Source organism: Lagenorhynchus albirostris, chromosome 18 (assembly GCF_949774975.1).
Source record: "Lagenorhynchus albirostris chromosome 18, mLagAlb1.1, whole genome shotgun sequence".
Classification (NCBI taxonomy): domain Eukaryota; kingdom Metazoa; phylum Chordata; class Mammalia; order Artiodactyla; family Delphinidae; genus Lagenorhynchus; species Lagenorhynchus albirostris.
Genome location: NC_083112.1, coordinates 5,178,076 through 5,192,618, shown reverse-complemented (window position 1 = coordinate 5,192,618; position 14,543 = coordinate 5,178,076). Strand labels below are relative to the sequence as shown.

At 39.6% G+C, this 14,543-nt stretch overlaps 1 protein-coding gene across 1 annotated transcript in view; it reads right to left on the bottom strand.

Moving 5' to 3' along the window:
* Nucleotides 1-14,543, bottom strand: part of LOC132508621 (protein POLR1D-like) — a 41,995-nt gene that overhangs the window by 15,394 nt on the left and 12,058 nt on the right. Inside the window, exon 2 of the mRNA XM_060128939.1 lies at nt 1,578-1,652. Coding sequence (XP_059984922.1) covers nt 1,578-1,652 — 75 coding nt within the window. The remainder of the gene's footprint in view (nt 1-1,577; nt 1,653-14,543) is intronic.

Here is a 14,543-nt window from a genome sequence, read left to right as displayed (position 1 = left end):
TAATGTGTGGGTCCTGACTCTATGGGGTGGACAACAGCGGCTCTGTGTCTGGAACCTTTCCTGACTATGCCCTTTGCATCCCTTATTCTGGCTGATTTTAATCTGTATCCTTTCCCTGTAATAAACTGTGACCATAAGTATAATAGCTTTCTGTGAATTGTGTGTGGTCTAGCAAATTACTGAAACTGAGGATAGTTTTGGGAGCTCCCGGAACTTGCGGTTGGCATGAGAAGTGAGGGCAGTGCTGGAGGCTGTGACAGCTAGCTTGCAGTTTGGTTAACTCCAGGCTAACGGCCTCAGATTGGCAGCCAGTTATTTCTCTAAGGATCTGTCTTCTTTCAGTGAGAAATGGAATTATATATACCACAGTAGAATTTATACACCACCCCTGGGTGCCAGGGATACTCACTGCTACTGAGTGGATGGTCATTGTTTCCAGGACTTTTCTGTGAACAGAGCTAGAAAAGCTTTTCTCTCTCTCTTTTAAAGAGAAAATCTAGCACAACTTCATACGGATATTTCCAATTAATATTTAGGAGTACAGATTTTTATATCTTTGATTTTATAGTTGTATCTTTTACACTGAAAATTTTGGTATCTATAACAAATAAACATTTACTTATTTGCTTTATCCTACTATACAATATTTTCAGAATAACAATGTCAACGTTATTACCAACAACGTGATAACTGGAAACAATTTAAGATTTCTTTCTAGTTCTTTTCTGCCTTTGGAAATACAGTCAAATTTCAGATCACCTGAAACAGTTCCTCCATGTGTGGCTAAGCCATCTGCTCAATGGCTTACTGAGGTCCATTTATTTTATGTTTCTTGATTTTTAGGAACTGCCTTTGCCCTCTTATTTCTTTAACTTTGACTGAACCTTGTTTTATATTTGACCTAAACCCTGTGCTTGGTTCTAAGAGTCAAATCCACAGAGATCTAGCTTCTACTCCTGTCCCATTTTTACGTTTTACACGTTTTCACGGCCCACAATACTCCATTATAGTGAATTTTAAATTGTGGATAAAAGACGTAAGCCAGCATGTTTATTGGATGAGAATGCTATTGCTAAGGTAACGCTTAGAAGAGTAGACTTGATTCTTAAGGTTAAATTCTTCCTTTGTCTATATCATTAAGTTTTAGTAAGCTCTGTTTTGTATAGCAACTGCAATGGTAAACTTTAGTGCTACACAGCTGAACTGTCACAAAATCAAAATACTTAAAATTATAAATCTTAATTTACTGAGGACTATAATTAAGATAGAAGTTCTTAAACAATGAACACTGACATAATATTACTGTCACTCAGGTGGCCTTAGGCACAGCCGCGTCATCATATCTCTTGGGGACTTGTGGACCAAAGGGTGACAACACCATGACAAGTGTTCTCTGTTCTCACCCCTCTGCCCACTTCCGTGGCTGCAGCCCTCAGCAGTGTCCCTGCTCTACCACTTGCCTCTGAGTGAGTTCCTCTGCGTCCACGGTTCTACATTCCCTGTATATGCTAAAGAAAACTTTTCTCTTTAATATATACATGAGTTTAAATTTTAAGGAAGATGACTCAAGAACTTACCAGCCCATAGGTCCCATTGTCTCTGCTCTTGTTTTCCCACGTTTTGCCTCTTTAAGGAGTTCTTCTATTGCTTTCCTGGTGGGAAAAAGGAAGAAATTTGAGAGAATTTTAGTCACCCCACTAAATTCTGAAAATCAATTTGTTCCACGTTTGTGATCCTGGGAAAGAAAGAGCTTTTGAAGCATTAAACTTCAAAATTGGGGGAGAAATTTAAAAAAATGTTTTAAAATGGTTGATAGTTTTGAATACATAAAAATTAAAAAGAAACCTTTTCCATATAGGGGAAGAGCACTGAAGAGAAAATTAAAGGCAAAATGACGAATTATATCCATATTAAAAATGTTCAAACGCACTATTATTCTAAGAAATACTAATTAACCCAACAATGATGAATCTGTTTCTGCTCATCAGTTAGTGAGGGAGTGGAGAAATGGATATTCTTTTCTCTACCAACAGGGACTAAAGCTGATATAACATTTCTGGAGAACAACTGGAAACATGATAAAGAGCCGTAAAAATAAAACATACATGTTGACCTAAAAATTCCACCTTATTCTAAGAAAAATTCAACTAAGTATGCAAAACTATATGTACAAGGATACGCATTCAAAACCTTAACAGCTAAAGAAAAAGAACAGAAAGCTTAAACGGTTACTAAAAAGGGATTGTTTAAATAAATCATGGCATATCCACACAGCGGAAGATTAGGCAGTTGTTAAAAATGAAGACAAATGCTTGGCACAGCAAGACATTCATAACATGTTAAGTGTATAAATCTGGGAACAAAAGAGTATGTATAGGATAATTTTATTTTAAATTTATTTACATGTACCTATTGCACAGGGAAACATTTGGAGGGATGTTACCAAAACGATAAGTTTTGGGCAGATTTTTAGTTTTTTGTTTGCTTCTCTGCATTTTCTGTTTTTTCTAGAGTGAATCTGTATTATTTGTGTAATTTTTAGAAAGAGGCTTTTTAAAAGCCTAGAAGACATATTTATCAACCATACTCCGAGACTTTATCACATATAATCCTGTGCAAGGTGTCATGGGTAGTACGATAGGACCATGGTCATCCCTGACTTTAATATTACCTATGATATAGCAATAATAAAGTTAAGAAAAAGAGAGGTATCACGTTGCAAACAACAATAGTCCAAAGACAGAACTATAATTCTAATCACAAAATTTGAAACTTTTTAATAATTATAAATATTATTATAATTATAATAATATTATAATATTATAATAATTGTAATAATTATAATTATTATAATATAATAATTCTATTATTAAAATATAATATCAATAATTATATATTGATTCTATATAAAAACATTTAATTACACTCTTACAGTACTACTCTAGGTACAATTCACATAGTCCTTAATGATATTACCATTCTGTTAGTTTATAAGAATGTTTTATTTTATACTGATTTTTATTTTATCAAAGCATGCATATAGCTTAAAGAGCAAAATATTATTTAAAGACTTAAAATGAAATACAGCAGTCTTCTGCATCAACCTTCCTTACCCACCAAAAAAACCAATTTCAACTCCTTCTTATCTGTTTCTCCTGGTATTCACCTCCATATTTCTAATAGTATTCTTTCAAACTATTTCACCACCCTCTTCATCCTCAACAGATATATCTGGCTATTTTTCTATAATTTACACAAGTTTTAATAAACTCCTATTAATAGTGAGATCTTTAAAAAAAATGCCATTTCAGCTAACTCAGCAGCTGGACACTTTCTAATCCATCCTGGGAGGGCCCACGGATGGGCTGATGAAAAACTGAAACGCTGACCAGCTTGTCTGCTTCTTGCGCCTGGACTCAATCAGATCAGGTGTCATAGCCCAGCCTCCAGGTGTCGGGAGTACTAAGTGCATGTGACACCACAGAGCCTTCTTCCATCTCTTTAAAATAATAATACATCCTATGGATGTGATCTGAGGACTTTGTCTCATAGAGTATTTCGGGAAAGATTTATCCTCTCTGGCTCCAAAACAGAGATCCTTCTTCACCCTTATAGATGTAAGCAAAAAAAAACCAAAGGGTAAAAATATGCCAAATACACCCCTGCCTTCCCATCAATTAGAGTGGTAGCTTTCAAAAAAACAAAAAAAACAACCAGAAAATCAATCATCCTGGATCCATCCATATGTCCTCTCTCCTGACAACAGACACAGTTAAAAATCATCAGTGAAAGAACCTGCTTGGGCAGTTCCCCAATTATGAACAAACTATGTATCAGTGACAGATGAAGTAGAATGCATTTTCCCATAAAAACTGTTAAAACGTTTGCCCAGCTTTCTGGACATGCCTACGAAAGCCAGTTTGTGTCACGCTACAGTTGGGATGCTGTACATCTGCAGGAAGCAATACTCGGTCAAGAACCGTGCCGAGATCCTGCAGGCCTAGTCTAGGCACCTTCCAGAGCGTGAAGTTGGACGTGGATTCTTCTGTAGTTGTGATTTCACTGAAAACTGTCTCCAGTGCTGTGCTTAACTTTCTCTGCCGTGATTAAGGATACCTTCTGACTTACAACGACAGCCCAAGAGAAAAGAAGGTGTAAGTATGAGAAAGACTGCCTGGGGTGAACCAGTTCACCAGTGAGGAAAGACGGTGACAGGTCGGGAGCAGACAGGGCAGAACCCAGGCCCAGCAGACTGCCTGCGACTGAGGCGTTTGTTACTGTTTGGACAACTCATGTTGTCACGAGCTTTACGGTTTACAAAGCACTGTCCCATCTGAACATGACAACATAGTCATCACGACCAGTGTTCAGATGAGGAAGGAGGTACCGGGGACACTGAGAGCAGTGGGGAGGACCAAAACAAAACAAAAGGACCTGTGGGTTTAAGGGTACCTGCCCTCCATCTTCCTATCATACTTCCCGTCTCCTCCACAAACATTTGCACGACAAGTCCTGGAGAAGCCCTTTTCTCATTATCATTAAAAGGCAAAAAATAAAGTAAATGCAAAAGGGGAAAAAAAAAAAAAAAAGCCCTGACAGAGCTGCCACTGCTTCCGCACTCATTCAGAGAACTGCAGAGGCAGAGGAACGGAGGGCTGCTCAGACTTTGTCCTAAGAATGTGGGGCATTCGCTGTGTCCCACCCACACTCTGCACGAGCTCCTTCTGCAGGGCTTTCCTTCCAAATAGGAAAGCAACTTCTAGCAATCATGTGTTTTGTCCTTGAAATAACAACATCACCTTCAAAATCAACAGGAAAAAAAATTAGAAAGTCAGGTAGTTTTCCTCACTCCTGTAGCCTCTGTTGTTTTTTCTGGAACTCTCGCTAATGAATTCTCGGGTAAGGAGATAACAAAGTCAGTTTCTACCACACATTATCACAGAGGCTAGATACTTAAATTATCAAAGATTATGAAACATCGGCATCATGAAACAAGATAGTTTTTAATGAGATTGTGAAACAGAAGTGTAAACTGCAATTAAAATACAGGAACAGCAAACAGTAGGAGAATATATAAGAACTAAGTACAACAAGGACTTGAACAATTAAATTTCAGACACAAATTTAAGTACCATAATTTTTATGCTTAGATCCTTTAAGCATCTTAAAGGTTTCTTTGTAAAACAAATCCATTGTATTAGAATAGACAGTCCGGTGCAAACAAGAAGTCCCAGAAAGCCAGGTCATTAAGCAGACAGTTTCTTGGGCACAGGAACAAGCTACAATCGGTTTTCAGTGATCCATGTGTGTATTATCCACAGACAATTTTCCATCCTAGCTCAGCTTCTTCAGGCCTGCCTGTTCATCCCATTAGCCAGCTGGTACATCCTTGTACAACGTACACTGATCATAATAGCAGCTTAAATAAAACCCGAGTGGGAACACAAATCTGGTGCTAAATCGCCTTAAAATCCAAAGTCAAACAAATTAGTTTTGAGTTATCTGGGTCTGTGGTCCTTTATACTCACATAAATCAACTGAGAGTTAACTATATCACTATAGCGAAAGGGTAGCAAGATATTTAAGGCAACTAAAATGAAACAACAGAAAATTAAATAATGAAGAACACAAGAAAATGAGATTTTTAAAGAAATAATATCAGAGAAGCTAAATATCAAGTAATTGCTCAAAAAAAGACCTCAACATATACTTTCTTGAGAAATGGTGAAGGAAAGCGCTGTGGACTCAATGTTTGTGTCCCTCCCTCCCCAAACTTAGATGTTGAAATCCTAGCTCCCGATGTAATGGTATTAGGAGGTGGGGCCTTTGGGGGAGGTGATTGGTGCCCTTATAAAAGAGACCCCAGAGAGCTCTTTCCTCCCTTCTGCCATGTGGGGACACAGGGAGAAGATGGGCCCTCACCAGACACCGAATCTGCTGGCAACTGGCTCTCAGACCTCCCGCCTCCAGAACTGTTAGAAATAAATGTTTGCTGTTTAAACCACTTAGTCCATGGTCTTTTTATTACAGCAGCCAGACAGCACATTCGTGGGCTGTAGCTTTGCTAGTCCAGAAGCCCAATTTGGCCGGGACAGCGGCTGGACGGCAGCACCATATCTGCCGTCGTGTGCATGGGAAGCTTTGCCTGGGCTGCACCCTGCCCAGGGCTCTTCCTGCAGCTACATCCTCACCACCGGACGCTCAGGTCAGAGGTCACCTTCTCCACCAGCCCTTCCTCATCTCCCCACCGGTGCCTCATCAATAGATATTATAAAACCGCCTTTACTTTAGGGCCGATGTACCATACTTCTAAATATTTAAGTTACATTTAAAAACCATTAAATAAAACATATTCATTCCTCCTACCATGACAAATACACCTTCATTACAATAAAAATTTAAATGTGTAAACTCTGTATGGTGATAGATGGTAACCAGACTTGTCGTGGCCATCACTTTGTAATGTATAAAAATATAGAATCACTATGTTGTACACCTGAAGCTAATATAAAATTGTAAGTCAGCTGTACTTAAAAAAAATGTGTAAAGCTATGATTTTTAAAAATTTAAGTTAGTGAAATATGAGATAATAGAATTAACTCCCTGCACACATTGATTATTCTCTTAATGGGTTGGTAATATTTAGATGAATACATAAAGACAGAAAATTTATATATATCTTTATTCCATAAAATTTATTTTCTTGCCTTTATTTCAGCAAAATCACTGATCATATTGTTATGATCAAGATTTTCATATAAAGTAAGTTCTATGGACTGTAATAATCTAAAGTATTAAAAAACAAAGTGTAACCATTCAACATGGACCAAATTGTAGTATATTGTCAAAATGTAAATTAACATAAATGTAAAAAACTGAAAACCTAAATTTTGAATGTTTTTAAGTTTCCCTGTAGATTAATGAATCAGTAACAAACCTCCTGTATGTTCTCCAAGACCTACACATATACAAATGTACGAGTAATCTGATCTAACATTAAATGTTAGTCTCCAAGTATAACTATTCCTCATACTGAACTAAGTCATGAGAACCTCCAGAACACTGAACTGAAATCCTGAGACAAGCAAGCAAAGGGAAGCTTAGCTCTGCTGGGAAACAATATTTCCTTATGGCAAAACCTCCTGCACTCACGCTGAAAAGAAGGTTTTGACAAGTTAATGTGTCTTTTTTCTTCCGAACACTGCGCGGCTCACATCCTTCCTGGACTCTGAAGCAGTGTGCGCTCTGATGTCAACAGGGCACAGCCCCCCATCGCCACGGACCCCACAGTTTCCTTTCATTCAGGGACACAGGTCAAAACAAGAGGAGGGTGTTTCCTGGGCTAGGAACTGCACTGACGGAAGATCTGCACGTTTGTGACACATGGGGCTGCCCAGGTTCAAGGAAACTCTCCTTTGAATATCGATATAATAAGCACTTAATATGCACCACTGGGGATATGATGAAAAATAATGATGGCAGCAGTACCTATGTGCCATGTATCTTACACTTAATCCTCACAACTCCTCTAGGTAACTACTATTTCATTGATAAGGAGAAAATAAAGAGTGAAGAAACTGGGGCTGGGATGTGAACCCGGGCAGTTGACTTTTAACTGACCCTGACACTACAGTTCTGGTGAAGGCGAGACCCCCAGCCTCGACACAGCTGAGCCCTGTGAGAGGAAGGCCATGGGAGGGCTGGCAGCACGTTTTACTGCGATTATTTGCAGTCACGACAAGACTGCTGTGGTGAAGGCAGAACTCCCGTCTCCTCACCTGGACTTGGACCGTCTCAAATGTCCACAGCTACCCATCCTGCGTGACCTCAGAGGGTGGGTTATTATTACAGCGAGATGACTTCTTCAGGTAATACGTGGGCTGACTTCTATTAGTTTAGCTCTTAGAGGGAAACCTTATCTCTCAGGTCATAAAACACCTCACCTGAGGAATGACCTCATAATGAAGTCACCTCATTGTCAAAGTAGTAAGTATTTCTGCAAATATTTATTCTTAAATCCCGATTAAGGAGCCACACACAGAAAATACAGTGATTCATTTTCAGTTCATATTATAGGACCTAGTTAAATGTGCCACGGTAAATCGTGTATTGTGAAGACAAGCATCTCTTACTGAAAAAACTCTGTGCAGGTGGGGTGGGGATGGCAGAGAACTACCTTAGAAGATAGTAAACTCTAAATAGAAAAGCCTGTGAATTATACCATTGCCAGGAACAACGTGTCTGTCTGATAGGTCAATTAAGTTTAAAAGTATATAAAGTATACACGTGCCTTACTAAAAGATTAGTTGGGAGAAGTAAACTCAGTCAAAGAATGTAAGGTCAAAATAATTATTGAGGTCTCTTACTCCGTGAAAGCATTTTGTTATCTCTTTATAAAATTCAAACTCTCACCCAATAGCTGTTCGAAATGCAAAAAGGAAAAAAATCACAACGATTGAACAAAAGGAAACATTGCGATAGAAGGCCTCTAGGGCTCGCCTCCGCAGCCTTCTTCAGTGAGGCCTGGCGCTTGGCGCACTGCCCTTCGGTAAACACGCCACACACCAGAAAAGCCACCTCGCCCATCGCGTGGTCTGCAAATCACTCTCTTAATCCTAAAAGAGCTTTATTTTATACCAGAGATCTGCGGGTTTCTGCAGACTGTCCTAAAGGACCCTTCAGAGCTCTTGGATCGCAGCCCCATCCAAGGACGGCCTATTCAGCAGAAGGCCTGGTCAGCCCACTGAAGGCGTTTCCCTCAGCTGTGTCAGGGCTGCAGCAGTCTGCTGAAAACAAGCCATCCACCCCATGTGCATCTCAGTGTCTGATTCATCAAATGATTATAAACTATACTTGGAGGTAAGAGCCAAGGAATGGGGAAAATATAGAATATTCCAGAATGTGTAGGATTTCCTAATCAATTCAGGCTCTTTAAAAAGTGTTTTCCTTTCAACTGCATTAAGCAGTGTTGAACCCAGGAAGAAAACATACTGATGCTTCTAATTCTTAGAAGTCCCGCAATACACAATGAGATGGGAGGAAGAGAAAGCCTGTGTTCCTTAGCGACCAGCGCAGGTTCAATGGCTGCCTGGGCGCCCCTCAGTACAAGGCAAGAGACGACGAAACAGAGGGTGCAGCCCCTCCCAGCCCCCACTCTGTGCACCTCCAGACCCAGCCTCATCTTGAGCACCAGGTGTGTCCTGTCTTCCACACTTTAGGTATCAAGGGGTACTTTGAGAGGGATGGTAGTTTCTCCTACAAAACTGGCTGGGAGAGTTTCTGAAAAAAAATAGTACATATACACACAGACAACATTTTCTACCTCAGTCATTAAATACAAGAATCTACTATACAAAATAATTTATTGAAAACAACCAGTGAATTCTTGACTCTTCGTAAACTCTTTAGCGTCAAGTTTCAAGTTGTCTTTAGGGGCTAATGCACATGACAATGAATTTAAGAAGGACAAGGCAATTTTCAATCCCATTTTCCAATTTAAAAAAAATCTTAGTTAATATAATACAAGTGCTTTGGGGAAAAAATTCTACATTGCTATAATGTAGTTAATAGAATTGAGCAGTTAGACACACACACACACAGACTTGGGGAGTAGTGTCTCTGTGAGGAAAATGTTTATAAAAGTTCAAAGTTCTACTGAACTTAGATGGCTCAAGGAACAAGTCAGCCAAAACTGCACAACTGTGCAAGCAAGGCTTTACGTTTACTTATAAAGACCCGAGATGCTTCCCTCGTAGCTGGCAGAAGTCATAGACTGTTGCAGTGCAAACATCCTTACAGACGCTGAATTCAACAGCACAGGAGGGACCACTAGAAAGGCTGCAGAGATGGCCAAAGGGTAGGAACCAGCACATGGGGACTAAACGCTACAGGAGGAAAGCCCAAAGCATGGAAAATTCCATTACTGATTAATCCTATCTTTAGGTTTATATCATACCATGCAAACAATACATCAACTGCCAAAAGAAAGAATCCGGAGAGGATAATACAATTGGTGATTTTGGCATCAGAAACCAGCTGCAAGACAGTCAAGAACTAGTGAACTCTGAAGTCCCACTTCATTATTCTGCCTTGTAAATTACTTACAAGTGGTGCTGTTAGCCAAGAAGGGAAATATGGAAGCATGTTCTGGAGCAGATGTTTCACTGTACATTTCAGGAAATATCAAGACACAACACAATCCTCTCCTGGCCCTTTTTACTGCTGTGCTTGAAGTAGCTGCACATATTAGAATCATCTTGTCTGCTACTGAAATACCACCCATCCTTAGGGATGGGACAGCAGCTGCAGTTTAACTGGATGGAGCAGTGCTAATGAAGAGTTCAGGACTGTGTTAAAAATGGAATAGGTACCCAACCGAGACAGCAGGGAAAGCTCTGAGAGACAGATCGTGCTGATTATACAAACAGCATCATTTGGCCTGCTCCCAAGGTGTGATAATGGGCTTACAAAAAAAGGGCACTGCGTTTTCAATACAAATGTTCAGGACCACACTTTCACAGCTCATTTGAAATATCAACCCCCTAAATTCACAATTCTCCCTTAGCATTTGCTTGATAGAAATCGGGCCATATGCTAAACTTCTGTATTAATTCCTACACATTCAGTGTTCCCAGAGAGACCTCAAATCCAAGTACTTACAAGGCTCTTTTTACTATAACAGGCGAGGAAAGAAACCAAAGTGAATTAAAATGTTCAGGTAAAGATCCATTAAATATAATACTATATTATGAAAATGTAAGGGGAGTTTCCTGTTAGAGGTCATCTAATTTAACATTATCATATAAAGCCAAGGAAATGATGGTTTAGAGAGGTTAATAACTTGCCTAAAACTAAATAGTTACCTGACTTTTTTGGGGGGGGCGGGGGGAACATTTAATTCACAATTATATTTCTTCTCCCCCCACCCCCGGCCAGAACCTGGATGGCATGTTTCAGTCATCCTGGGGAGAAATTAGGAGGGGATAGACCATAATTATGATACTTCAGCCCAAGGTCATTACCTTTGGAGTATAACCTTACAAGGACCAGCACTAGTGTGTCTACAACTGTGTTATGAATCACACTAGAAGACCCCACCCAGTGATGGTTTACGGGAAACTGGGTCCTGGCTGCAGTCAGGGGTAGTGTTAACTGAAACTCACTCAGCCTGGAAAATGTTACTTGAAGTCATTTGCTGTAATTGCTTAATCATATAAAAATGAAAACCTATTTAAAAGTACCTAAATTATTAACTTCAAAGCAGGATAGATCAAAAGCTTTTACTATGGAAACTGTGTTTCATGTTGGAGAACAGTGTGGGACAGTGGGAGCCAGCTCCACTAGCCACCTGGGTGCTCTGGACAAGTTAAGTACCTTCTCTGAGTACGTTTCCTCTCCGTAAAATGAGCCTGAGCCCCGGCTCACAGATGCACTGCAAGGATTGAAAAAGATGAGCGGTACAGAGGGCTTTCTTTGCATTGATGTTTCTTGGGAGGGACAAGGGGTCATTTAGGTATCTGAATTTGCCAAAACAAAACTTTAATCTCAGTACCTCCTCTTTTCATTTATACTGTAAAGAAAAACTTGCAGAATGTTAATTTTTATCTGTTGCATATTTCTGTTTTGATGAAAAGCTCAGGGGTTATTTATCAGTGCAAATAATATAAAGGAAATTCTATCTTCCTATGGTTAAGTCAGAGGAAATTTCCTGTATCTAATGACAGGGAGATGGGCAGAGCCCCAGTCAGAACAGAATTCCCTCCCATGACCTATGAAATACATGATCAGAAACGAATTACATGAAAGCATCCTATCTCATATGCACAAAATGAAAGCCAGTGGTCCTGGCTCTTTGGCTTTTCAGACAGTTGTGTTCATTCGGGAACTAGGTCTGCTCCGTGCAAAGTCAGCAGCTGGGCAACTTCCTGGTGGATGTGACCAATACAGGGACAAGCTCTGGAAAGTTCAAGCTTGAGAGCAGAATCTCTCACCTGAGAAGTTCAGACTGAGTAGAATTACCTGATACTTGTTCTACTATTATACATTCTCTACCACATCTCTTGATGCTCTTAGAAGAGGGATCCAGCAGTTCCCACTTCCTAGGTTTGAACCAAGGACATGTTCAAGTCACCTTAGGAAAATGAGGAAGCGGCCACAGTGCAGTGGAGAGGATGATCCCAGTTCTGCCCTTACTGACTCTGTGATTTTTCTTGTCATCTTGGTTACACCATCTATAAAATGAAGATATCTCTACTACCCTTTCAGAGTTTGTATGGGGATCAAACACAATCATATATATAATTACTTTGTAGCTATAAAGCACTGAACAAATGTATTATCTTAAGAAAAATTTTAAATGGGTCTATAGTATCGATTGTTATATTGTTAACTAAAACACAAAAATACCATATAATAGTATGTATCATGTGCACGGTGATTAAGAGCAGAACATACGATCTCACTGACCCTCAGAAGAACCTTTTCAGTTATTGTCCCCTTTGTATGTGTTAGACCACTAAGGCTTAGGGAGGCTGCCTCATCCAGGGGCAAACCATCAGGGGACACCTGATCTGACCTGGACATCTGAGTCCTCTCCGCTCACACACACCCTTACTTTATCCCGTCCAGGAAGATGTCTTCTACCTTTTGAGGATGATCAAGTGCTGCTTTGGCATAACATCGATTAAAAAGTTAATGTACTTAAAGATAATGCCAATGAAGTTTAATAATATGGAAAATGATATTTTCATGAAGCGACTATTAGTAAGCCTATATCTACGTTCTTGACCAGATAGTCTGTAACTCAGTGACTCTTTTCATGGTTAAGTTTTATAGAAAACAGTCCCATTTCCAACACGTTTCAGCCTGAATTTAGAAATAAACAAGGATTACTGGTCAATAGTTTTGTCTCTCAAACTGAACTCTCTGGAGCACACGCTCTGGCAAAGCTTTCCTGTCTTCCTGCAGGGGGTAACACAGGCAACATCATGGACATAAAAGCTGAACCTCAGGGTTCAGGCTGTCTTCGGTTCATTCCACTCACTAGCCGTACAGCCTTAGGGCGGTTACTTAACTTCTCCAGACCTCAGTTTCTTTCTCTATAAATGGGAAACACATCATCTGCCTTGAAGGAGGTGTAAACTGGTTTGTCCACCTGGCTGGTCTTCTTACTTCAGTCACAGTTGCGTGTCTGCTTCTGGCTAGGAATAAGCCTAGCAATAAGCCTAGCTGGATTCTTCACGTCCGGGCTTGTTCTGAAGCACACTGCTCTCAGATGGCGACCAGCTTATTACAACAAGAAAACAGAAAGGGAACCTTTGGCATGCTTGCTGCAAGTCTGGGCAGCAGGCAGTGACGCACCTGCAGGCTGATACTCCTAAAGACTGACATTTTCAGCAGAACAGTTTTTTTTTTTTCTCTTCCAGTTTTATTGGGATATAACTGACATACAGCACTATATAAGATGTGCAGCATAATGATTTGACTCACATACATCATGAAATTATGACCACAGTAAATTCAGGGAACATCCATCATCTCATATAGATGCAACATTAAAAAAATAGAAAAAAACATTTTCCCTTGTGATGAGAACTCTTTAGGATTTACCCTCTTACCAACTTTCATATATAACATACAGCAGCGTTAACTGTATTTATCGTGTTGTACATCGCATCCCTAGTGTTCTTATTTATCTTATAACTAGAAGTTTGTACCTTGACTACTTTCATCCAGTTCCCCCTCTCCTCACCTCCTGCCTCTGGAAACCACAAATCTGGTCACTTTTCTATGAGTTGGTTTGTTTGTTTTTGAAGTATAATTGACCTACAACACTATGTTATTTCCTGGTATAAACACAGTGATTTGATATTTTTATACATTTCAAAATGATCACCATGATGTCTAGCTGTCACCTGTCACCATCAAAGATATTACATAATTATTGATTATATTCCCCACACTGTACATTTCATACCTGACTCATTTATTTTGTAACTAAAAGTCTGTACCTCTTAATCTCCCTCACCTATTTCTCTCCCTTCCCCAGCTCCCTCCTCTCTGGCAACTATCTGTTTTTCCTCTCTATCTATGACTCTGTTTCTGTTTAGTTATGTGTGTTCATTTGTTCTGTTTTTTTTAAGATTCCACATAAGTGATTTCACACAGTATATGTCTTTCTCTGTCTGATTTATTTCATATTACCTTCTGGGTCCATCCACGTTGTTGCAAATGGCAAGATTTCATTCTTTTTTATGGCTGAGTAATGTTCTGTCACGTACACATCTTCTTTATCTGTTCATCTATCGCTGGGCACTTAGGTTGCTTGTATATCTTGGCTATTGTAAATAATGCTGCAATGAAATAGGGGTGCATGTATCTTTTTGAATTAGTGTTTTTGTTTTCTTTGGATGAATACCCAGGAGTGGAATTGCTGGGCTGATGGTAGTTCTATTTTTAATTTTTTCAAGACACTTCATACTGTGCACCAATTGACACTCCCACCAGCAGTGTGGGAGGGCTCCCTTTCTCCACACCCTCACCAG